The 26,060-nt window shown below is 35.3% G+C and overlaps 2 protein-coding genes across 12 annotated transcripts in view; one reads left to right on the top strand and one right to left on the bottom strand.

The window, feature by feature from the left end:
* LOC132912651 (atlastin) lies at nucleotides 1-25,609 on the bottom strand. 9 transcript variants are annotated; one of them, XM_060970265.1, is made up of 9 exons: nucleotides 10,614-10,919; nucleotides 9,507-9,587; nucleotides 5,118-5,377; nucleotides 3,984-4,763; nucleotides 3,679-3,900; nucleotides 3,387-3,601; nucleotides 3,245-3,311; nucleotides 1,155-1,185; nucleotides 1-855 (listed from the first exon to the last, which is right to left on the bottom strand). In XM_060970265.1, exons 1-9 carry the CDS (start codon nucleotides 10,753-10,755, stop codon nucleotides 848-850), a joined length of 1,806 nt encoding a protein of 601 aa, XP_060826248.1. In that variant the 5' UTR covers nucleotides 10,756-10,919; the 3' UTR covers nucleotides 1-847. The 9 variants fall into 9 exon arrangements, with proteins under 9 accessions (XP_060826248.1, XP_060826245.1, XP_060826244.1 ...); XM_060970261.1 differs by lacking the exons at nucleotides 1-855; nucleotides 1,155-1,185; nucleotides 10,614-10,919 and adding exons at nucleotides 1,876-2,782; nucleotides 22,011-22,113; nucleotides 22,724-22,864; XM_060970262.1 differs by lacking the exon at nucleotides 1,155-1,185.
* LOC132912642 (uncharacterized) overlaps nucleotides 23,006-26,060 on the top strand; it is a 609,022-nt gene continuing 605,967 nt past the window's right edge. For all 3 annotated transcript variants that reach the window (XM_060970231.1, XM_060970232.1, XM_060970235.1), the window contains exon 1: nucleotides 23,006-24,219. The gene's annotated coding sequence lies outside the window, so the exon portion shown is untranslated. The remainder of the gene's footprint in view (nucleotides 24,220-26,060) is intronic.

Below are 26,060 nucleotides of genomic sequence, written 5' to 3' on the forward strand. Positions count from 1 at the left end.
TAGTATTTACACTTCAGTTTATTAAAAAAAATTAAACAATACAATAGTAACTGATGTAGGGTAAATCTGGCACAGATATAATTTAGGTATGTTAGTACATATACATAGAATAATGCATAAATATACAAAGTGTGTCTTATTAAAATTTCGTTTCAAAAATATTTTACCACGTTTCCTTGTGACCTTGAAATGCGTTTAAGTACGTATATTCCTCTAACTAAAAAGTTAAATATGAATTGAATATTATCAAAAAAAAAAAAAAAAAATGTAGAGGTATTTGTTTCTAAAGACTTCTTTACACTTTGTTTTTTATGTATGTATATATATCCATATATTTCAATATAAAAAAAAATTAAAATTGATGATAAACATTAACAACCCCAGAACAATAGCTTTTATCCAAACTATAATCTTTACCAGTAACTATGGAATTTTATTTTTCTAACAAATGTAATATCAATCATAGACAATACTAATAATGATGATTTTCAACAATCTAGCAAGGAATTGTAATCAAAATATATTGTATATACATTCATAGTCACTTTAAATTAAAATATGTAACTCACAGTATTTCCTTGTGACTTAACAAAGAAAAAGCTATTTATGGCCTCATATTACATGGTCAAGACAATGAAATTTTGTTATGTCACTTACTGGTTTTAATACATTGATGTATGTTTCTAATGCACTTGCGAAATTGGGACACAAAGGGAATGAACATCATGATAGTTTAGGCTTGCCATTGGCAGTGGCAGTGGCATTCATTGTTGTATTTGTAGCCATTTCAGCAGCTTGAGCCACTGCTACAGACACTGACTTCTCCACAAATTGTTGATAGACTGGTTTAATTAACTGAACAGAAACAAAAGTGCATTTTCTTTAATATACTTAAGCATAATTAGCAAATTAATGTAAATTTAGTATAAAACAATTACTGATGTTTATATACTTTACTTTATAAATGAAAAACAATATGACATATATGACATCTAATGATAAAAATTATTATTTAATTATAAATATAACGTTATAACTTTGATAAAATTTATAAAGATAAATGAATTGTGCGTGAAAGTCACTTTTTTTCAAACTGGAATATATGGAATAAGAATTATTTTTATTTCTAAATTAATTATAAGCAAACCCCATACCTTTTGTACATTCGCTCCTGTTAGTATTCAGCTTACATTAAGGAGGAAAAAAAAATAGTAACATAATATTAAAGGCAATATTTATATAAGTAAAAAATGTAACACATTAGAAGTAATGAAGAATAGAGTATATAATATATACAGAATATAGAAGATAGAATATATATGCAGATGTTAGAACAGTTCAACTACATTCAAAATGACTTACAATGATCTAGATTGTAATCACATAATTTAGAAGTATTATCAAAAATAATGTTTGTCAGATCATTTAAATATTTAAAAAAAGGGGGGAATAATAATTTAAACAGGGATCGTATAATTTAAAAATATCATTAAAAGCAATGTTCATGAGATATTGTAAATATCCTGTAAAAGTGACACTAATAATCTAAACAGAAATTACATAATTCAGAAATACCAAACAAAGTGATATTTGTGAGGTATTGTAAATATTCTGAAAAAAGGGAGGAATAATCAATTAAACAGGAATCATATAATTTAGAAGCACTATAAAAAATGATGTTTGTGAAGTACTGTAAATATTCAGAAAAAAGAGAGGAATAATGTGTCAAAGAGGAATCGTATAATTTAGAAGCACTATCAAAAATAATGTTTGTGAAGTACTGTAAATATCCTGAAAAAAAAAAAAAAAAAAGAAAGGAAGGAATAATAATCTAAACAGGAATCACATAATTTAGGAACATCATTAAAAATAATATTTGTTAAGTAATGTATATATTCTGAAAAAAGAGAAGAGTAGAAATTTGAACAAGGATCTATAATTTATAAATATTATTAATAATAATATTTGTTAGATTATATAAATATCTCTAAAAAAAAAAAAAAAAAATGGACGAACAACAATGTAAAAAGGAATTGCAAGAACTCAGAGCTAGAATAAGAAGTAATGGTAATCATTTGGGAAAGGGCACACCTTATCAATTTTGATGACCTTGGAATGTGTTGTCAAGATCACCAAAGTCAACATTCGGAAAAATTTTTTTTCTGTACATGTTATCGTCACTCGGCCTTAATTTCTGAAATATTCGCAAAAAACCTCAATACAATTCATGTTAAGATTTCACGCCACTCTGAAGTAGGCGGGCATCTTTATATAGTCCAACCTAAGTTTAATTCATTGGTGAAAGAAAACTATTTTTGATATTGTGCAAACAAAAAATAAAAGTTATGGGTTACGGATTGGAGTTAAGTTTAGGTTGGGTCATATAAAAATGCGGTCATTTATGTTATATGCTTATTATGTTATAGGAATGAAATGTAATAGTAACTAACACGAAGGTCGAGCGGTAATTAAATGTACAGTAAAAAATTGTTCAGAATGTTATCCTTGACAACATATTTCAAGCTTATTGAAATCGGTGAGGTGTGCCCTTTTCTATATAATTACCGAAGTAATAGTTGATATTTTTGAATATTTGATATTTCTCAATAATAGAATATAAATGTTCCCAAAAATTAGATATATTTCCAAAACTAAAACGTGTAGAAGACAAAGGTGGAGAAGGAAGTGGAAATGAAATGAAACCATATAAAATTATAAACCATGATGAAGCAGCAGCCACAGCAAGTGTAAGTACAGTGAATAGTACACCCATATCTCGGACCTGTAGAAATCATATGTGGAAGGTATGAATCAGGAAATATGGTGAAATGATGAGCAGCAATTATTTACATTACCCAGTTAATACCTTGCGCTACATACAATACCATCATTAAAATTTAGCGTGTGTAGTATTTCAAGTAATATTTTAAATATATGAGGTTTTCAAGATAGTGCAAATTTTGATATACATATTTTAAGTCGCAAAACTATAAAAAGAACTTATATAAATTTCTATTCATATGATATAGCTATGTAATGTGAATGATTAAATGTGTGCACAGTACATTAATGTAAAACTGGATACTAATTGAAAGTATCTAATTATACATATGCAAATTACTTCTCATCATTTTAACGCGTGGAATTAGCGTTATTAATAAATAAATTAAGTTTATTAATTTTATAGCTATAGAGATTTTACGGATATCTGTTATACGTAGATAATTAAATATACATTACTTACATTATTCCATAAAGTGTTTGCCACTTCATCTATTACTACCCCAAGTGTGTCGTAATTACCACTGTACCTATATTGATAAAATAATAATTATAGTTAAATCAAAATTGCAAAGTACTTATGTAAATTACTATTATGTATATACCTAATATATGCCAACAACATGAGGGTTAATATACAGATGCACATGATGAAGTTACAAATATTTGCTAGCAAATATAAGCCAGTAAAAGCAAATACTGAGGACAAAAAGTACATGATGGCAACAATTGCACCATATACTCCTGCGGTTCGTGTTGATTTGAAAACATTTTTACTTTCATTTTGTGCTTTAAAGTGAACAAACGCTTTATCCATATCCTGTAATAAATCATGTATTAACATTTTTAGAATCAAGACGAAATATCAGATAAGCATAAATTCGAACAGTTTCTCACCTCACATAATTTTTTCATGTAGGTTTGACTAAATGCATCTCCGCCCATTTTCCTTTTATTTTGAAATATGCACATAGCTTTATCCATACAACGTGCATGCTCGGTTTCTAAACGTGCTGTTGTTAAATATGGTTTTCTCGATCCACAGACATCTTCCATTAATCGTATATAAAATTCTCTCGCTTCCGTTACCGCAGCCAAATTATTTGCCTCTGCTGTTGCCTAAAAATAGAACGTATACCATAACAAATTCACCAATAAGACATATAACTATAAAATTAAATATATAGTAAACGAAAACTTACCACTAACATACTTTTTGGTTCTGGAAGCTCGTTTCCTTTGTAAATTTTCATGTAGCTTTTGAAATATTCTAACAAATCCCTTGCTTTCACAAGTTGACCATCGATTTTCTTTGGAACTAAATTCTCTGGAGCTAACAACACCGGTATGAGCACTTTGAGCTGTTCCTTAAATTCTGGTTGAATTTCCGATAATCTACCATCGAAACGAGGATTAGTGGCAATATTCAGGCCTGGATGTGGCATTAGAAAACAAGATATTTCCGAGAAGCAAGACTTAATATGCATTCTCAGATTTTGCAATTCTGGATGTTGTTTGTCGGAGATTTCTAATCTTCTGTTCAGTATCTCTTTTCCACCTTCTGAACCATAGGGTGCTTCGTATGGGTAACTCCAATCTCTCACTAAGAATTGTAACTTCTGGAACGGTGTGACTCCAGACTTTTGTAACGCCAGCCTACCATATTCCGTAAAAAGTTGCAAGTGCTGAAGATCATCCTCTTGGATGTTTTGCGATAGATTATAAATTTGTACGGATGACAACATTGTACTTAGAGCAAACACAGTCGCACAGTCCTTCACTGTGGACTGGCTATCGAAAGCACCTTGTGTATCCATTAAAATCACAGCAACTTTTTCACCGTCCGGTAAAGTACCGCAGAAAACTTTCGACCACATTAATATCCCTGTTGTGTCTCTTTCAGAGCCTCCTTTCCATGAAAATCCACTCAGTGGTTCATCATCTTTGCCCAACCAAGAATCCGTCTGGTTATTATTATTATACTATGATCGATGTTAATTATGCAGCCAATGTTCCATGCAAGCATGAAAAAAATAAAAATAATTATTCGGTTTAGTTTATCTATTCATTTGAATAAGTATTCTAATAAATTATTGGAAACAATAATTAGACTACGGATATTCGTGGAGACAATTAAGTAAATGAAACCTAAATAGAAATTTGATCATTTTTATCTGCTAAATATTACAACGAGTGCTTTGAATATTTCATATATATTTGCATTTTATATGCATTCTGTGTATTTTTGTATTTTCAAATTTCCCATAGATCCATTAAAATATCCGCAATCTAACTTATAAATTAATATTTCAATTTTACCAGTAATAATAACATACCTGACTGTTCATGTATCGCAAGAAAAAGTCTAGTAGGAAGCTTTTGCCTTTCCTGAAAGCACCTGCTACTGACACAACAACCACACTCCTATTCTTAATATCATCATCAAGGAGAATTTTTGACAAGGCTTCTTCGTTTAATTCGAAACTATGGTCTGGATGAGCAAGCACGATTTGTACAGGTTGTCCTACATCCGATGTCTTTTTATCCTGACTATCCATTGAAAGACGTTCTATTCTTTCTTGCCAACCAGATCGATCTAGCGAGGTGCAGAAGCAAAAAAATACATTTATTTATAATTACATATCATTTCTAAAGTAACAAACATAGAAAAGATCATTATTATTACACGCTGTTAATGGTATAATAACTTGGTATAATAAAATATCCTGATAAGATTAAATTAGAAATTCTGGAATATAATTAAATGTCTTAATTTTGTAATTTTATTATTATTCAGATTTTTGTATAAATTCATAGGTCCATCATGTTCAAACGAGCTTTTCGTCAGATTTCATCGCAACGATACAGAATCATCATATACGTATTTATTTATGCAAAATGTAACGTATACATAATCTTAGGTATTCGTCGCTAAACTTTTATAAACATAAGCTTCTTAGAACTATGTTCGTTTTTTTACCAGATTATCGCATTGTAATAATATCCATTATTGCTAAAACATACGTCAAACAAATGAAAATTATAAAGAATTATAATCAATCGTAAACATTTTACCATCTTCAAACTTTTGTTTTACTTTTTAAGGATTTTTTATTAAAATTTTTGTTGAAGATGTTTTATATTATCTATAATTATAATTTGAGAATATGAAATTTCAATACATTTTTAAAAACAATTTATACCAACTTTTTAACTCCTTATACAATGGCTTGCTGTTAGATTTTTACGAGACAGAGCGAAGAAACGAAAACAAGTATAACGGAGAGGAGAGCAACGTGGACCTTGTACGACCAAAATCTTTTGCTGCGACTTCGTACGACAAGGAGGGAAATGTAATGTTTAGAGGCCTTGACATAGCTGACATCGTTCCGACATACGACTAAATAGGTGTAGTCCACCGCACGTGGCATGAAAGCGAACTATATGAAATCAACTACCATTGCTAACATCTTACGTGAACAACACGCTGACCTATGCCACGTGATTCGATTCAATTTGACGAGACGACGAGACACGTAACTTACGCACTCGTGCAAAGGATTGATGTCAGAGTCTGATGAAGATAACGATTGAAACATCTAATTAAACAATTATATATAATTCTATCGCGTAACGGAAATTGATTATTAAACGATATTTCATTTGAATTTCTTATCGTTTCAAAAAAAAAAAGTAGATCTGTTGTAAAAACTACGTTACGAAGAACTAATGGTAAATATCGAATATAAATTTTCATGTAGTTGATAAAATATAAAATAAAATAGATAATTAGTCTCATTCGCGGATTTTTCTCTTATTTATCGTTTTTATGTAACAACAAAAATATTCTTGAAAAAACTGTATGTCATGGTAAAAAAGAATTATATCCATGTAAGCGGTAGAAACGTCACACAAAGATTACCATAACGCGTGAAATGATAATTATTACACGGCTTCTAGGTTTCAAGAGTCTTGAACACTTTCGTTTTCCAGCATAGTTTCCATGGTACGTGACTGCACGTAGAACGTGAGATACGTGGAAATTTCTCACGACTCGATTTCCAAGCAGTTTTTATAATTGACGAACGACTATGTACGCATTTGCATTCGCGTGAAACGACCACGCGAATTCTAGTCTGGCACCTCGATCGTAAATCTGTTAGTCACAAACATACTGAATACTTCAACAGATCGATCTGCCCTCTTGTAAATGATTATCTATTTCTTTGACTTTGTATACTATGAGCCGAAAGTTTCAACTGCAGTTACATAGTACCTTTGGGTATCAGTGACGATTTAATCGATTTCAACGGATTTTAACGAAGATCGGTAATGACTAATTAATTCGTCGTTTAAAAGTATTTCAATTCTTACGGCTATCGACTTATATAACTAGCTTACGTCGTTATGTCACAGATTTATGTAGCACTGTGTTAAAGCTTATTTAAAACTTCTCTTTAATCTTTCTAGCTTTAAACATATCATACAATAAATACATGAGACTTGTGTCAGATTTATCAGAAAGATACGGAATCACGATATGATTGTGCGATTAACTAAATTTTTAAGAAGCTAATGGGAGGGTTAATGTAATCATTGTATCTCGATTGAGATACACGTTGCACCCATTACAGACCAAGTAAATTAATTTCTTCGATAACACGAGATAACACAAGATAATTATTTTAATTCTGTTCGTAATTCCATTTCAAAAAGATCAACGAGATGAAAATAAATTGTCGGTTATAAATCTGACATTATTATCTAAATATTTTTAGGAAACCTCGTTTCTTAATTTCTGCTTCTTTTTCACAAATAGCGACCATTTCATCAATAGCGACTATAAAAGCCTATTCTACTTTTATCAACGTGCTGTTCATAATTGAAAAAATTGATCAAGAATTCGTATAATTCATTATATAATATATAAATAGTGACAATTTCAAGCATAAAGAAAACAATTTCGTTTAAAGCGAAGAGCGTTCGAAACGCGGAGCAGATGAAAAGCGGAGACCATTGGAAAAGCAGCTCCCATGAGTCGTGGAGCGTTTCAATTTTACACGATAGAACGTCTACGAAGGAGCCCCGAGCGATTACTTATTGCGAACGAACGGCCAATTATACTCGCGCGAGCGCTAATTCCACCTCTTCGCCTCTCCTTCCTTCTTCTGCTTTAACGCTAGTTCTCTCGTCATCGTTGACGTCGTCGTCGTTGTCGTCGTCGTCGCTGGTGAAATACCCGACGCCGACTGCCATCCACAGCCGCATCGGTGCCTTGCAATCTTGTATTTACACGAATCATTACCGCATTAAACTCGCGAATACAGGGCGTCGAATTTCTCATCTGGAACGGAAGACTCGGGGCGACGCGACGTAGCGAGAAAAACGGAATACGAGAATTTAATTAACAGACGCGCGTCGCCAGCCTCTGCTACACTCGAAAAGAAGAAGGAAATTCTGAAAACGAGATGTTGACTAATGCAATTGGCCTAGTGAAAATGTAGCTCGCCGTGTTTGCACACACCGTTTCCTAGAAAGATTCTGCCACGCTTTAAAGGTAGCTACAACTGCTTTTCACATTAATCGTCGTTACTTTTAAGCAACGCGTATGCAACGTTCTTATCAAATATTTCAAGAGTATGCAGAGCATGTGGCTAATTGTGTGTACGCGGAGATCTCTGAGAATATTATATATTTGTACGTGTATATGATTACGTATCGAGGTAGATTTAAACAACGCGGAAGTTAAAACCAAAAGTAATTATTGTCAAACACAATAAAAAGTATCATTATCGAGGAAGAAGGGGAAGGATTGAATCTCCTTAATGTACTTTTAATATTTTATGAGATGTTGAACTAAGATACCGAACAAGATTCTAAGAACAGATAGTGATAGGCGAACTATAACTGAGATAAAAACAAATGATCTTTGGTTTACATCTAGTAGCAATTTTTTCTATATTTTAATTATGTATACTGCACGTTTCCGAAGTTCCATGTAATAATAATAATAAAAAGAAATTTACAATCTATATAAATATATGTTTGTGACGTGGTGAAAATTTGATCCATCTTCGTACGGTGTTTCTGCTTATACGAGTGAAAATAATTAGAAAGTAACAATTAAAGAGATAGTCGGTATTAATAAGTTTGATTTTCCTAGAAGTCCGTGCGAACGTCAATGAGTAGAAAAACGATTCGAGCTGCGTAAGTATAAAGATCTATAGACGTTATTAATTAAAAGAAAAAAAACTGCAGATCGTTGCTATGCTTACGTATTCAACGTGTGAACGCTGGCAGAACGCTAGTATTATACACGCTGTATACGTGTCTATATTTTTCTCCACGTTGCAAACCTGTGATAATAGTTTTTGCACGAGATTGCATGCATCGTAAAGTACGCAAAAAATACATATGTATAGCGTTTCGTGCGGCATAACTTATCGGTTGACCGTGATAGTTAATAAAAATTTAAATAATAATCACAGTTCTAAATAAATAATATCGGACTAGCAGGAATTCACAGTATAAACGTTACGTTTTTTTAAATATTATATAATAGTAAATATTGTACCGGAATATATTATTATACTTCGACTTGAAATTCTTAGAAGCATAAGAAGGTTTTGTATGACAACTTATTAAGAATGCGCTGTGGCTCAAAGGTCTAACCATCGGTTATGTTTGTAAGACATATTAAAGAATAAGTCAATGAAGAAACTCACCTTCTTCCTCTCGTTCGTTTGTGTACACCCGTGGAACACGGTTCACGTTTTCATCGAGGGTCGTCATCGAGACTTTCTTGACTGAAAGCAAATTTTGAAACGCATATTTAGTCTATTTCCTTCGTTTCTGCAAATATTTTCTTCGTAAATAATTTCTATAAACGAACAACGGACGTTAGAACGGAACCAACAAAATAGTCAAGCGAAGAAAGATTTTAATAAAAATTCCAACGATCATCGATGATCGAAGGAATGGAAAGTAAAATTAAGAAGCAACTATTGCATGCTCTGCGTAACGAACCACATTTTTTCAACACTCGGACATTCTCTAAGTTGCTGCTCGTGTATTCGTTTGGCATTACGATGAACTCTGAAGGTCTGCGTTCCGATAAACGTTTTCATTGCCGCGAATCTGTTGCGTTGTCGAGGTTTTGGAAACGCGCCAATATCATGACCAAACTCTCACGTTCGATTAAAACTAAATTCTAGTCGTTCTGAAAAGCTAGTTTTGCGCGTTACATTGTACATTCTTCTACGAAATTTCGTTATTTACGAATACGCGACGCATTCAAAATTTTAACAATCCCGTCGAAGTTTCACGTGATCGAACGATCGATCGGACGATTTACGTTAATTTCACGATGAAACTGTACTTTGGAATGCGTCACGATCAAAAATATTAGCAAATTATCGACAATTTATGCTGCAATCAAATCCCTGAAACTTAATGTACGACCACCAATCAGTACGTTTCGTATATTTTCAGAACCATCGTTATCCCGATCAAACGTCTCCGTTATCACGAGTTCTTGTTGCGTCTTGCCGCAGCTTTTGACAACAAGCCAATTGCCTTTCCAACGAGCAAATTTTCAGCCTCGATATCTGCCTTCAAACTTTCTTGCCTACGATTTAAGCTCGTTTCGTTTCGCGATTAAATTTCATTCTCGGCTCGATCGATGATTCCGCGTCGTACTCGTTGGTACATCGTCTTCCGAAATTTCTGACAAAATACCAATCCCCGGCGGCAATCAAACTTTCGAATACGATTAAACCTAAACCCGTCTCGGTCCGCTATTTAAGCTGGTTTCACGCTGGTCCACGGCGCACCGCGATTGTCGTGTCGATCGATAGCTGCATTGTGACGAGCCTGTTGCGTCCTTGTCCTCGGTGGCCTGACCGGGTCCTTGGGCCTGTTGCTCTGTTCTTCTTGCCTTTTCCAGCTGGACGGTATCTTCCTCTTGTCGCTCATGTTGCCGTAGCTCGTTTTTCACATTCGATGCAACGGCTTCAGCAGCCTCTTCTTTCGGCGTTCCTCGCTCGTCAACTGAAAAAGGGAATCGCGAGTCCGCGGAACGAGCGAGAAAACGAGGCTGTACCGACACGCACAGGTGCTCGATGCGCACACGATCCAACACTAACTCGAACATGCCAGCCGACTAGAAATATCCTGCTGTGTGTGGTGGTGGCCAGCCGATGGACAGTGGTCAGACCAGAAGCGGAGGAGTCCACCAGAGTTGGCAGTATCCCACAATCGGTGAATACCGGTGAAACCTGGGTGATGTGCTGTGGCGTGTCACCTTGTATCGCGACAGTAGCCCCGCGTATGACCCAATATTACGCACCGCGGATAGTAATTAACGAGAATCGGCTCGTGGAGATTCGCTTGGATGCCGGCGTCCAGGAATAAACCGACTCGAACGCATGACTTTTAATAATAGACGTAATTGTACTGATCTCATTTCATAGATTTACAGCCACGATTTGGCGAACGTCATCGTCCAAGCTTTCGTCGTACAGATTACGTTAAAAAGCAATTTGTATAAAATGTCAGAATGCTTATAGAAATTTTTTACGAAAATTTGCATAATATATACTATATCTTACAATCGAATTCTGCCCGATCAGCATTAATGAAATTCCGAAATGTTTTACGCAATAAACGTAACATTATTATAGGATTTATTTATTCAGAAATATTAGAAATTAAGATTCCCAATGATTTCTATCCTATATGATAACTTTTTTATTCACAGATGAATCTATTTACAATGGATTAACCAGAATACGATAAACCAAATACAGTAATGCGCTGTAACTAAGACAACTAAATGAATAATTCACAACTCATAACTAATAGTTCACAACTCGTAACAACTCGGTAACTCTCTCGACTCGAGTCTCAACTCCTCACAACTCGGCTCTCAACCAACGACTTCTCACAGTTTGACTCTCAGTTAACGACTGCCGATTAATTCGTCTTTCTCCCTTAAGCATCCCTTTGTCTTTTTTCATACCCACACCACGTACGTGTTCCACGATTATCATCACGTACACCTTCTTCCGCGTAACTATTCGACCGAAGGACCGACGACACATTGATGGGCCGCTTCGCCCATTGAAGTTTCTCGACCCTTTCGGCCTGTCAGCAACGTTGTTTATAGTTCACCCGATATTTCTTAGGCAATCTGTCCACGATATTATATTATGTATATACGGAACACGTACGTGGTGGAGGTACGAGAAGAGACAAAGGGATGCTTAAGAGAGAAAGACGAATTAATTAATTTTATATATATTGAAAGTTTTATGGTAAACTCCCAAATCCTTTCACCAGCTACTACGTACATTTTAGAACGTACTTTTGTTGAGGTACGATTCCAGTTAGCTGTTAATGTATTCTGACTTTTATCGTGTGAACGTAGGTGTTTAGTGTCTGGGCTGATCCGAACGTAATATTACACTTGGCGTGTTTTACCAATGTACTGTTTACTACACTTGAATAAATTATTCGCTAAAAATTGTACGTTATAATTAACTTAAAAAGTTTGAAGACATGAATTTTATAGATCTTTTAAAAGACTATTAGCCACTGAGGATCGTTTACGCTTTAAGGATACCGTAAACGGTACCGTTTTTACAGTAAGTGATAATCGCCTTCGATGCTCTGGATGTAATTATTTACTTTTTGAGATTCTTTAGAACGATTATTCGATTATCTGTTAATATTGTAACAGACCAGTGTATTCTCGAATATTACGAATGAATATTTTCATAATTCTAGCAACTTTAAGGCATTGTAGTGACTATCGATCTCAATAACAATCTTCGTATATACATTACACTTTCAGAATCACTCGAAGCCAATATTTTGATCGTTCGATCCCCAATCCCAGATCAGTCATCGTATTACGCCGTATCCGAAGATCACTTCATTATGGAATAACCTAATCCATACTTATCGCGTACCACGGCGTTTTCAATGATTTATTAAATAACGCAGTCAAGACAGAAACAATGATACACGGAAGTATACCTTCCAAATATTAAACGCTTAATATATCTTTCCGAATATACATGCATATTAAGCTAGAAAAATTTATCGAATGTCCAGCTGGACAAATTCTGAAGCACAAATTAAATAATAAAATATATATATGCAATACGTAAAGACCACAGACGGAAGATACGATAGTCATATGTTTTCTCTTTCACACGAGAGAAATTCTAAAATGCAATATCTTGTCAACTTATCACATTACCAAAACTATTTTTGGTAATTATCGATCATCCACCTTACCGATTTCGATGATCTTTGAATATGTTGTAGAAAGCAATATTTTGAACAACTTCTTCCTCTACGTATAATTGCCGATCGACCTTAATTTCCGAGATATTCGTAAAAAAGTTTCGGTAACAGTACCCTGAATTCTGCTTAAAATTGTACTTCCGCTGTAGCGTACGCGTAAGTATCGTTGGCAGCCGCTTCACGACAGCCGAATAAAATGGCACCTAACCCAAATCTATATAAACTATAAACAGAAGATAAGAATTAGGTTTGGTTTACGGGCCACGCAATAATATTTACTAGAAAGAAGACGACTGTCTAGGTTCCGCTGTTTTGATTAATTTGATAGGACACTCGCAGTCTAAAAACGATAAAACTTTGTCCATTCCTCTATTGGATTTTTCTCACAAATCTATTAATTAGAAGAAAAACTCTGGCGACTAATACACGAACAACCTGTATATGTGTATACCTTTTTTCTTTTTTTTTCGGAGGATAAACGCAACTTTAATGTTCTCTCTGTTCGGGTCTGTTTAACTCGGCATGGATCTTGGTTAAAATCGCGGGATAGTTTTTGAACATATCGTTCCGATTCCACGTAACTCTTCTTGATCGGCGGATCTTCGGGTTCGTTGCCGAAGAAGATTCCAAGTATTTTAGTTTTGGTGCTGAGAGCGAACGAAAGTTTGGCCGAGCTAAGCGAAATCAGGTTAAGAGAGATTCTGTCGAAATTCGGGTAAACATTTGGTGCAAATGTAATGGTAAACACTGACCGTATAAACGGCTTCGATAAATGGCACTGACCTATACTTGCTCGACTTGTTCTTTCTAACTTGTCGGTAAGTTATCAATGACGATAGTTCCGTTAGTTTTCGTATTTTTCGTTATATGCTCGAGCTAGTTAAAATCGTTTTCTATTTTGTCTATTTCACGTTCGACCCTCGAGCCATTTTTTTTAAATGTCTGTCTTAAAATTAATTTGTATTAGTAATGAGATATTGATGAGTTTGACGATGAGATAAAACGATTTACGATGAGAAAACGTATGTTTACAAATACAACATGTTTTTCTCCTGTTTATAAAACACATTGATAGAGCTTGACAAAAAACCAAAGGAATCCAAAAGAACAGGATACTTTACTATTATCTTCTCTAAAATAAAGAACGGATAATGATAAATTTCTATTTTTCCCTCGTTTTTCCGCTTTATACGAGATGACGATAAAGATTTAGAGAATCCAGCTGACGATGATCATCAGTACGCTACAACGGTTACGATTCTGCTATCAATGTTTGCTTATGGTTGTTTCATCGTAAACACAGGACATAAACTGGAAAAATACAGGATCAAAAAAGATACTGTTTGTGACAGATATTATGTCGACGAGTAAATTACAATTCTCCAACCGTTTGATAGTTGTCGTGACTCTACGACGAACGGACGTTAGTGGCTAGATCATTGGATGTTGACATTCTGCGTAGAAATTTTACGCTCGGTGTCTACTTCTAATTCCCTTCAGGTAGCTTTACTTCAATTTTACGCAGCGTAGAAAAGAACGTAGGAAAAGGAAAGAGGAAGGAGAAAGAAGGAGGAGAGAAGAAATCAACCGTCGAGTATTATCGTTTTGCTCTCTGGTGCGCGGCGATCGATCGGACAAGTGATCGATTTGCTCGCGTTGCACATCATAGAGTAACAGGTTAATGCATACCAAAGCGAAGTGGAATATATCGGTCATGCATAGTCATAGACGGGAAAGTGGATGAATAATGGCTTGTAAAAGTGAAATACAAACAGAAATATAAAACAAAAAAAAAAAAAAGAAAAGAATAAAAAAAAAAAGGAAGAAGAGGAGGGAAAGGAAAATTATAAAGTAGATTGCAAGTCTTCCTTTCGATAGGATTGCGTAAAAATGATAGAGAGTAAATAACTGCAACATTCGTAATTACGAGAGAACGATAGGAATATACGAATAAGCGTAAAACGAACGATAACGATAATTTAAAAAAGCCAAACAGAACAAAATAAAAAATAGGAAAAAAATCCGATTTGATAATTCTTTAGCTACACGATACAATTGATGTGTTTACAAATAGAAATCGTTCTTATCTCTGTATCATTTATTTCGTAATCTACAATAGTAGAACTAACGTACGACGATGCAATCGATGATGACACGGTAAACAAAAATTTAAGTACCACGATTATTGAGCAGCAAGCAAATATTTGTGTAAAATGAATAGAATGGATGTTCAAACATCTCTGGCTGTCGAGTAAACACGTATTAATTTCCTCGCATGATCTCGGTCTTTTATAATGTTTACCTAAAAAAATTTCGGGAAAAAGGTAATTGGCATAAAACAATATTTTTTGTATCTTATATCTACATATTATGCATATTCTTGAATATGCTGCGATGAGTTGCAATCGTTTAAGCATGAGAATCATATTGTTCGACTTTTAAACTGTTTGACCTTTGAATTATTCTGTTTTGCATCGTCAATTTTTATACGCGATCACGATATGACGTTAGCTGTTATGACAGAAGTAGAGAAAAAAAATGAACAGAATCCGAGAGTTATTTTCAAGGTGAAGGTGATTTTCAAGTTGCACGAAAGTGAAATTTAATGGTAAAATAGTGAGATTTAACCTTCAGAGTCAAGTTTAGTCTTCGACTGTTATCGTTGAAGCGTAGATAGCTATAATTAATAAATCACGTTTCGACTAGATTCTTTAATTTTATTTTATACTTCTTAATTGTAAATTTCAGGCGATTTATACTGTACAACATATATTATATGACTTATTTGTCGGTGCTCTTTATCATGTAAAATATGGAATGCAAATAAAGCGGAAATATTCTAAAGACAAGTAACCCAACGCAAAATGCTAGTCAAATACAACTAAATAACAATCGGTAGGAAGTTAAATACAACTAAACAACAGTCGACAGTACATTTTTTTGCTACTTATTTTTCTAGAATTTCTAAATATACGTTCACGAGCGAAAATTACAATTGAAGAATAAATTCACTCGAAAGAGTAATAAATTAAAGTAGTAAAAAAAATTAAAAAACAATCCTCTGACAAACTATTTTATCTCTATATAGAAGGAATACACAGACACTTCGTATTATACATATATACAAATTCTATACACATAGATTGATATTTTCAAACACTAATCTTTCGCAAACATATAATATTTCAAAAAATCGAAAAGGAATTATCACAAAGAACATTTTATCAAAAATGCAGCGTCCGAAGACGCTAGGTGAGGTCACCTACCTGAGCGACGAGAACAGAAGGTATAGCTGCGTGCAACATAGAAACAAACGTACCACTTAACCAGACGGCAACGTCAAAAAAACTGACGCGTTCTCCTTTCTAAAAACACGTGTGCCTGTTCGTGATACTTCATTATTCACGATATCCCCGTTTAGGTTGTTTCGGCGTTCGCTCGCGTTTCCGCGAACGTTACCGATTTACGAGCCCCGACCGAACAAGAAGAATCGCAATCAAAGCGACGCGTCAGCGTCGTCGGCTGCTTCGGTAGAACTTTTAGATATCGGTGCACGGTTAGCGGCAGCTATAAAACCGCGGAGTTAACGATCGAATCCGTGGTGCACCAAGTTACGATGTGCTTTCATGGCAAGATATTTATTTAAGAAACCATCCCTCTCGGTATCAGTGTTTCTCAACCTTTTACGAATCGTGACGTTATTCTAGTATAGTAAATAATCCGCGACCTTTAGTTTATTATGTACATAACAAGATATTTTCAATGGGACAAAGAAAATTAAGCGAATTAAAGCAAATACATTCAATGTAGTTCTAATCTAATATTTAATACAACGGTTTCAATAGAGTGTAAGCGTATATGTAAATGGCAGGAGAAAAACGCGATAAAATATATTTTTGTTGACATTCTGATTTTCCTGGTGCTTCGTAATTAAACGGAACAATGTTAATGCGACGTAACTGAGAAAGAAAACGAACCAGTTAGATTAAAAGAACGTAGATCTAATAATAATAATAATAATAGAATAGCAAAATAAAATCAGGCTCTGACATAATAAGAAAATTCGACCACTTTTCATTTATAAAGAATTAACGATATTAATAATGTTATAACAAACTCATATTGAAAGAAATAAATGCTGAAAGTCTTCGTGATGGAGATTTGCACAGAAAATATTCTCTATAAAGATAATTGTAGATAAAAATAACTTCTGGCAAGACATTCTGCAACCCCCTTGGGGGCAGCGCTGCACAGGTTGGGAATCCAAGCTCTATATATTCTACGCCTCGTTGCGTGATCCCTAGTCCCGCACGAACGCAAATGTTTTACGACAAACGAGGTTTACGGATGGAAAAAGCCGAAGTGTATGTCGTGATGGATCAAGAAGAAGGAAGAGTAACGGGACAAGACGAACGAAGAAACGAGAGCTCGATCGTATTCCGGCTAGTGACTCAGGATTATTATGCCTCCTTCAACCACCTGAACTATCGTTAATCTCCCCAGGCTCGGCTATATCTCCTACATGGGTTATTTATATTTCCACCAGCGTACGCTAGCAAGTAACTACGATTCGCTTCGAGTTTATGCTGCGCTGTTTGGTTATGCGTTTTCCAAGAAACAGGCTAGCGCATCTATCGAACAGAGATTCCCTGGTGGCAGCGCTTCTTCGAGTTGCCATTGGGGAAATTGAGGTTAACAATGTGGCCAAGAAACTGGTTAACAGTGTTGAATTAAGAACCTTACCTAAGTACTGGTAGATTACTTCCGCGAATGTCAGCAAAATGTGAACGACATTTGCATAACAGCGTTCTATAGCGTAGCTGTGGCGCGTAATTAGCAATAAACGTTCGATTGTTCGCTTCTGCACGAGGAACGCGATACGGAGGGCCTCGATATTATAAAAAAGCGGAGCGAAAGCTGCGTATAACGTAATTGATCAGCGATAAGGCGATAAATTCGCTGGTCCTGTTTCTCTCCGTGGTTTGTACGTGACTACGTTCATAGAAGCTAGAAAGTTACGGAATAATCAGAATGTCAACTTTATTATCGTCGTGAATGATCGCATAGAAAGGGAGATCACTAGGAGCAAGAACGAGTTGGGAACAAGATATGAGAGGGGGATAAAACGAAATATCATGGTCTGTCCCTTTTCTTATTCGATAATAGACATGGTTCGTTCGTAGAAGCAGTCGAGAAGAAAGAAAACGAATTTTTCGTGGTGCGTGGTGGCAATGTAGAAGAATAGATCAGTGACCACGTGCAACTGCCCTTACACGCGTTTTACTGCGTTCTTCGACTAACTCAATCTCGCCTTTACCGCGGCGCGTATAAGAAAAATATGGCCGGTTGAAAAATGCCGCTGTGATCTCGCGGTTAAAAGCGAGAGGTAGAGGCAAAGATCGCGCGAGACGTTGCAGAGTCTGGAGAGACCACGCGTTTACTCGTCTTACGAATCGAGCAGAATCGAGGGTCGCACTTTTATTTTACGACGGGAATGTGCGTTTCGCTATTTGAAACGTTGGACGACGTTATCCCGGTCGCGTAAAAATCTTTTATGGACTAGTCGCAATTCCACCGGGACAGACGTTCAATCGTTTACCTTGACGCGATAGTCGAACGAAGGGACAAAGAAAAACGGAGACGAGGAATTGTGTGTTTTTCTGAGGAATCGCGTTCCGGTTTGCACGGCGTGGATATCGTCTCCGAACTCGCTTGAGCGAATAATGCGAGTTTAATCAACGAGCTACGGAAATACGTGAGCGGCCAATGAAGTGAATTGGATGGATCCATCGCGATGTGGAGCACGCGTGCGTGTACTTTGCCGTGTATTGGTACACTCTAGAGGAGAAACTCTTGGTATTAGTCTTATTGGATTGCGACAAACGGATTCGCGAGGTCCTCGCTGGCAATTGACATAGTTCCCATTCGTTACCAGATCTCGTCTTTCGCTAATTATCGATCGGAGCTAAGCGCTATTCGGCTATGGAAAATGATTTCGTTTGGTACTAATGCACTTTCTTTATGTACGTTCTCGAGGTATCAATTGATATAGAAAGTTCGCTCAAGCAATTTCGTAATTACCAGATTGTGCCATAGATGTTTAGATGCTGGATGTTTACGTATTTAGAAAAGTATGCAAAGAATAAAAGAAATCCACATTTAGTATGTATTTCTTTAATCGTGTACATAAAGATATAAATTTGCATAAACATTTGCAATCTGACAATGATGCTACATTGTTAACTAGAAAGTGACGCGTTATAAAAGCTATTTTTGAACATAATGATATAGTATATTATTAATCAAATTTCCTAGCGATAAGAGTGATACTCATAAAATAGGATCAAATATTTTTATCACTTTCAATTTATAGTTACAAAGAACGCACAGTGATAACTCGAAACACGTTTTCCAATTTGATTTACTTTCGTAATAAAAATTGTAACGATGAGCAAAATTTAGATTAGAGAAAAATGTATCGCTTAATAACACATATTGTTCATTACCAATTCAGTTATCGGGACGATATCATAAATGATAACAAATGATTTACCTAAATGAATTTCTTTTACCGATCGATATTATTTATGAATTTCTTCTATCAAACGAGTGGTTCTGTTTTCTTTTCTACTTATTTTATACTTCGTTACAATTAATTTTACTTTCTGTTAAAAAGAATTCGTTGTTGATTTATCATTTACACGACCCAGTTTGGAAAATCACACGTCATCGATTATTATTATGTATTTGCCGCCTCGCAAAGAGAACTATCGATTGAATTATCGATGGGAGGGAAACGAAAAGACCCGTTTTCATTGGACACGTAAACCTATCGATAGAATTCAATAAAACACGCGCTGTGTCGGGCTGAATAGGTATGCCAATACACAGCTCTCATTTCCAATCCTGAATATCGGGGCTCTGCATAACGCAATTGCTTTCGAACTCCGGCCTGCTTGTTTCCACCTGTTTCATTGTCACGGATTTCATTTAACGCGAAATAATGTTATAGCCCTCCCTCGTATAACGTATCGCCGTTCTTGGCCATTCTTTGGTCCCTGCTCGTTCAGAGGGATAACGTTTTCCCCAAACTTTATAGCGGGTACAATAGACAGTTTAACGTTATTGTGTATTTATACAGGCAACACGATGAAACGTAAGCATGATTTCATGTACAAACAGAACATGTGAAAAAGATGCAAAGAAATGTAAAAAAAAAAAATTCTATTCGACATTTTTTCATATTGGTCATCATATTGGTCAGTAGAACGAAGAGAAATGATTCGCAAAGCGTGTCACGAAAGTGTTTGCAAATATCTAATCGGCATGATATCGAATGTTATTTGTAAATATTTAGCAAGTATTATTTGTATTAAATGTTTAATGATGTGATCGTAGATAAAAGAAGATATACGAGAAAACGAATAAATATTAGGACGAATTTGTTAATATTTGAATTCGTATTTTACGAGCACTCCGTATATACCGGTCATTAATTCGAGGTCATTGCCTTCGACATTATTTTATCGTATATATTTTGCATTCAAAGAAATATATGCCACAATATACTTCCTGGTTATATGTATAAAGAAGAATTTGTGGACGGTCAATGACATGTGTGTATATTAAGCAATAAAAATGAGTAACGATAAACGCTTATCAGGTCATGTGAATTAAAGTTAAAAGAAGTATTCCAGAAATTGAGTTCGGGATTTAGAAAGCACGGTAATTTCAAAAGTTAAAGAAAATTTAAAATATAAAAAATCATATTACTGCGATTATTTAGTTTTTAAATTCATAAATAGTTCTTGAAACTATTTGTCATAATTGAAAGTCTGATTTTTAAAACAGTTTATCATAAAATTGTAGTAATTAATATTTTCCTAACAAGAGTTCAATAAAATGGGACATATATTTGTAATTCTAGGCCAAAATTTATAAACTTATGTAATAAACAAGAAAAATAATTGAAAATTGTAAAGAATTTATTGTGTAATTTAAATGTAGAAATAAGATTATTATACATTAAAATAAATTTGTCCTGTGTATGGTTTGCTAATCATTAGTATTACTATGCTTAGATTACTCTGAAGAGAATATTCGCTTGTTGACGCAGCACAAATAGTATCCTACAAAGCAGTAACAAGTGAAATAGCTGGTAATTTTGCTGAGTAATAACAAGCAAGGACAAGCATGTCAGTAAGAGGCACAGTTTGAAATTCCCTCGTTTTAAGAAACATAGTTGGAAACTTTTCCAGAAGGCGGCAGCACATACGTGCCATGCTTTGAGGCTACGTCATCCTCCTTTGACAGAATATCACGTTACTAAACATGATTATGCATGCATAACAGGCTATTACATTGTTTATACTCTATCATGTAATTGATACAAAAGATCAAACCGTCATATATTACTAATAAAAAATATTTGCGATTGTACTTTAACCTCTACAACCACCAACGTTACTTAACACATCCATTAAAGTTTTCACTCTTGCAGCGTATATTTAGTCTGGATGCAACAGTTACGAAGCAATATATTCGTTAGCAATGCGTATACGTTGTAATTCACGAAGTTAGAAACACAGGATTTTCAACAATGATTTACATTGCTTCTGGCAGCACTTCTTACAAATTGTTCATTATTTTAACATATAACGATTCCCCACTTGATCAGAATTAAATTAAACTAACAAGAAACGTTAATATTCGTCCTATTAAGCTAGAAATGTAGTTAAACAGTTGACAAAACGTCAAAAAAAGAGCACAAGGCATAACGGAGAGCGGTTACATCTGGCACATGAACTTTCAGAGTACATTTCAGTGATTATTAAACACATTTTATATCGTCGTTGTTATCCCTTGAATTTTCCTTCTTATATTATCATAAAATATTGAAAAATAATAGCAGTACTTACCCACATACGATCTGCTGTAATTGCCACTCTGTTTACTCTGCTGAATGTCCGCCATAATGGAATAAGAATGACGCCACTTCCGTAACTGCGTGCAACTGCTTTACTACGTAGGTTAAAACGAACTTTGTCGCTAACTTTTACTTGTTCGTGACAATTACGCGATATATTTGATAGTGATACGTTTATTGAATGTAAATGCAAAGAATAATATTAACGAAAGTGAATCGCTTCTCGTGGGAAAGAACGGTAACCTCTTCCCACGAGTGCTTTTACTCTCGTTACACCGAACAATAACAGTAGATTTCAAACTTCAAACAGATAATCAATGAGATTAGATACATATCTAAAAATAAATTTCCTCTTAAGGCTAGCTTTTCGTCGAGAGCGTACTGCTTTTTTTTTAATTATGTTATAAAATGATCGATAGAGTTTTATTCTTATAAGTGAAACTTCACATTCCTATTTCAACTTTCACTAATTACAACCGGTTTCTGGACGTTCAAATACTCAAACTAGATTTGACAGTTTTATCACCTATAAGAATCGAGCGATCTTAAATTTTATGAGTATAAACATGCATATTTGGAAACGAATTCTACTTTAACAGTATATACAAATAGACACGTTTGAAGAGGCATGCGATACTAAAAGCTATACACGTATAGGTATAGTTCATAGCTTTCAACCTTCTATTAATCTTATTAATTTCATACCTTCTATTAATTTTAACGATATAAAGAATGCTTCATTTAGTTTCTTCTCATAAAAAAAGATTACAAGTCCGTCAAAGTTTGTTTAACTACTCACACCACGAAATGAAAAAAGACTACGACAAGATGAAAAACAAGAATGTGTACGATACGAACGTTAGACTCCGTATTTACTAGTTTGGGAGCGCGCAGCCGTCCTGAAGCCATCTGATTCGCGGTTTCGGCGAAGCGCGGCACTACTTTCGCCGGCGGATGTGATTTGATCCCGGCAGTTGCACGGTCGTAGATTCCCTATGGTGGAATGTGGATGCTGTGCGCGGTGGTTTGTTTCGTACGTGAATTTAGATTCGTTTTGCTGGTGATCGAGCGTCCGGACCCGTCGACCGAATCGCCCTTGCAATCTGGCAGCTGTTTCGCGTGACGATGCAGCTTGACAGAATGTACGTGCGCATTGACAATTACGCGCGAATCAGCGTACAGTGGTCGAGCACGGGTTAGTAAACAAATGACAGAACGGTGGACGAGAGGGAGAGTGAGAGAGAGAGAGAGAGTGAGAGAGAGAAAAAGAGAGAGAGAGAGAGTGAGGAAGGGAGCGAAACGAAACACTACCGTACCGTTCCAGCGCGAAACAGTGGCGCAACATTGTGCCTTTCGATTCGCGTTGTTCGATTTCTTCGGTCATTAAGGGAACGCCAGCCCATGCGCTTTTCAGCTGGTTGACGCGCGTGGAACGTGTCCGTGCATTGTCGCCGTGACGTCAAGTGTCACGAGTCTGTGTTTCCCAAGTGCCAAGTACATCAGCCGCGTGCCAGCTGCATATTCAGCCTGTCAACTTTGTTTGGGTTTCTTTCGACAACATCCACCGAATTCGTCGTTCTCATCTCTAGCAAGTTGTAAAATATACACATACGCATGCACAACAAGTTAACGAAATTGTGCGCGAATTCGGAGTCGTTTCTGTGTAAGAACGTTTGAAAATACGTTCACGCGGGTGATACTGGATTCCGTTTACGACTGAAACGCGAGTGGAACTTTCATACCGGGGCCCTTTAAATGTAAGCGGTCGAGGGCAACTACATTTACACGCGTGGTATATCTACAAACACAATAACGGTAGTCCTCGTGTGCCGGATAGCAAGGCATTTAAACTTTGACAAGTCTCGATTTCTTTTTCGCTCCGCTTTAGTTTTATTTGAACGTCTTTCGCGTATTATTCGTTGTTTTTAACGTATCGGGACTTGTGTTTTGCTCCCGATGCCGGTAACGTGCAATCGCGTTCGCATCGCCCGTAGCCACGAGAACAAGATCGTCAAGTTCGATCGCGATTCACGGTGAGACGTTCCGATCGTTTTTCTTCCGCTCTATTTACGTGCCATATCTTCGCCTTTTTCTGCCACGTTTTGAGGTTAGAAAATTATGTAATATCAAACGAACACTGAACTTGCCTGGCTCGGAATGTGGGGTTTGTTTGCAGTTTTCAGCGAGACCTACTTGACTTGGTGAGTAATTTCATTCTATGTTTGTTGACCTTGGAGAAATGAATTTTTACTCAGTTCCTTATCCATATCGTGAGAGTATTAAAGATGGTTGGTAAATTTTGTCGTATCACCGTGAAGTTGATGTTTATTACATCTTGTATAATATAAGGGATTGATTAAATTGTTCATTTGTTATATTGACAATATATGTTCGTTATAATGCAGTGTATAGTAAATAATATGTTTAATAATATACGATACTTTGGAGTAAGTTACTTATTACGATATATAATACCTTTTGGAGTAACTTAATTATAAAAAGAGATAAGAAAAAAGTCGAGTAGTTTTTTAAACAGTCGATGCTTAAAATTTGTTCAAACAGTTCTCTTTGAAAAGAAGAAATATGACATGGTCGTGAAGATAAAAAATATCATTAATCGTATGTCACGTACCGTGTCCACTCATTTATGAACTCGTTTCGTGAAAACATAGTCATCAGTCGTCACGCATAATATTTTGTCACGGATGCGTAGGATTCTGATACTTTCGCGCAGTGTTTGCTTGAGCAACCGTGAAATTCGAGGCGATCTAATTTTCGCGTAGCGCGTGCAGTCGTGTCACGTCTCAGAGTGGTAATGAAGGACATTTCGTAATTGTCGATGCGATTAATTAAATCCCATCGCTCACGATGTTAGTCCGAGGCGAATATCCGAAAAGATCAAATAACGTATAACTCGTAAGGTCGACTTCAAATTCCTCTGCATTATCTTTGTAGTCTTTGTTCTTATTCTTATCGTACAATAACACAGCGTTATCGTTGATTTAGTTTTGATGACGTTTCACTCTTTCGTTCAATATTCTACATAAATCGTGCGATAAGCCAGTCGTGAAGTAACAAATTCTTTAATAAATAAAAAACCTCCGAAAAATTGTATCAGTCGAAATACAATAATATATAAATTCTGTGCTTAATTTTCGATCGTTGTTTTTAAATTTAGATTAAGCTGCTTAATTTTGGAGTACTTTATTTTAATTTCTATTTGGTGCTTTAAATAAATAATAATGATTAATAATAATAATTTAGATAAATAGTAATAATTAAAATAATTAAAAATCAGATAGGGTAAAATCAGGCGAATATATTAGGCGAGATGATACTCACAGTTTTCGTGTTGTTTTAACAAAGAATCGCATATTTCATCGGTCGTTATTTCATCAACATTTATCTTCATCGTTGGTCTGTCACATCGTTCATTATCTTCCAGGTTGAAATCTCCATTATTGTATCTTCTAATCCACTTTTTAATGGTATGTTATCATCATAAATCACTATACATATCACAAATTGTTTTTCTTATTTCTTCTATACTTTTATAATATCGATTCATTTTCACATTTAACATGGAAAATGTATATGTATCCTCGGAAGGACTTTACTCGTAGAAAATTGAATAAGAACTGGTTGATGTTGCAGATGAACCATTCTAAGACCTTATTCGTCGTAGCTAGCATATAAGCATTAATTTGAGATAATACTTCTTGAAACGCAAACGCGTTTAAGACGAACGATCTTATTCCTCTACGTAATACACTTCACGAGATAAAAACGTAACCTTCTAACAATTTGCTACACTCACACACACATACACGCACGCACAAACGTATTCGTAATACATATGAAATTAATTGTAAAAGGCGGAAAGTTTTATTTGGTCGAATTGGACGTGAAAAATATCGGTGCGCTGGAAATCAGCGACTCGTAATTATCCCGCCGCTTAATTACACCGGCGTGTTTTTCGGGATGAACGGGTGGCAGTTGTCTTTTTAGCCGGCAAAACTCGGAAAAGGAATTCTCGCGGTGT

Source organism: Bombus pascuorum, chromosome 12 (assembly GCF_905332965.1).
Source record: "Bombus pascuorum chromosome 12, iyBomPasc1.1, whole genome shotgun sequence".
Lineage (NCBI taxonomy): Eukaryota > Metazoa > Arthropoda > Insecta > Hymenoptera > Apidae > Bombus > Bombus pascuorum.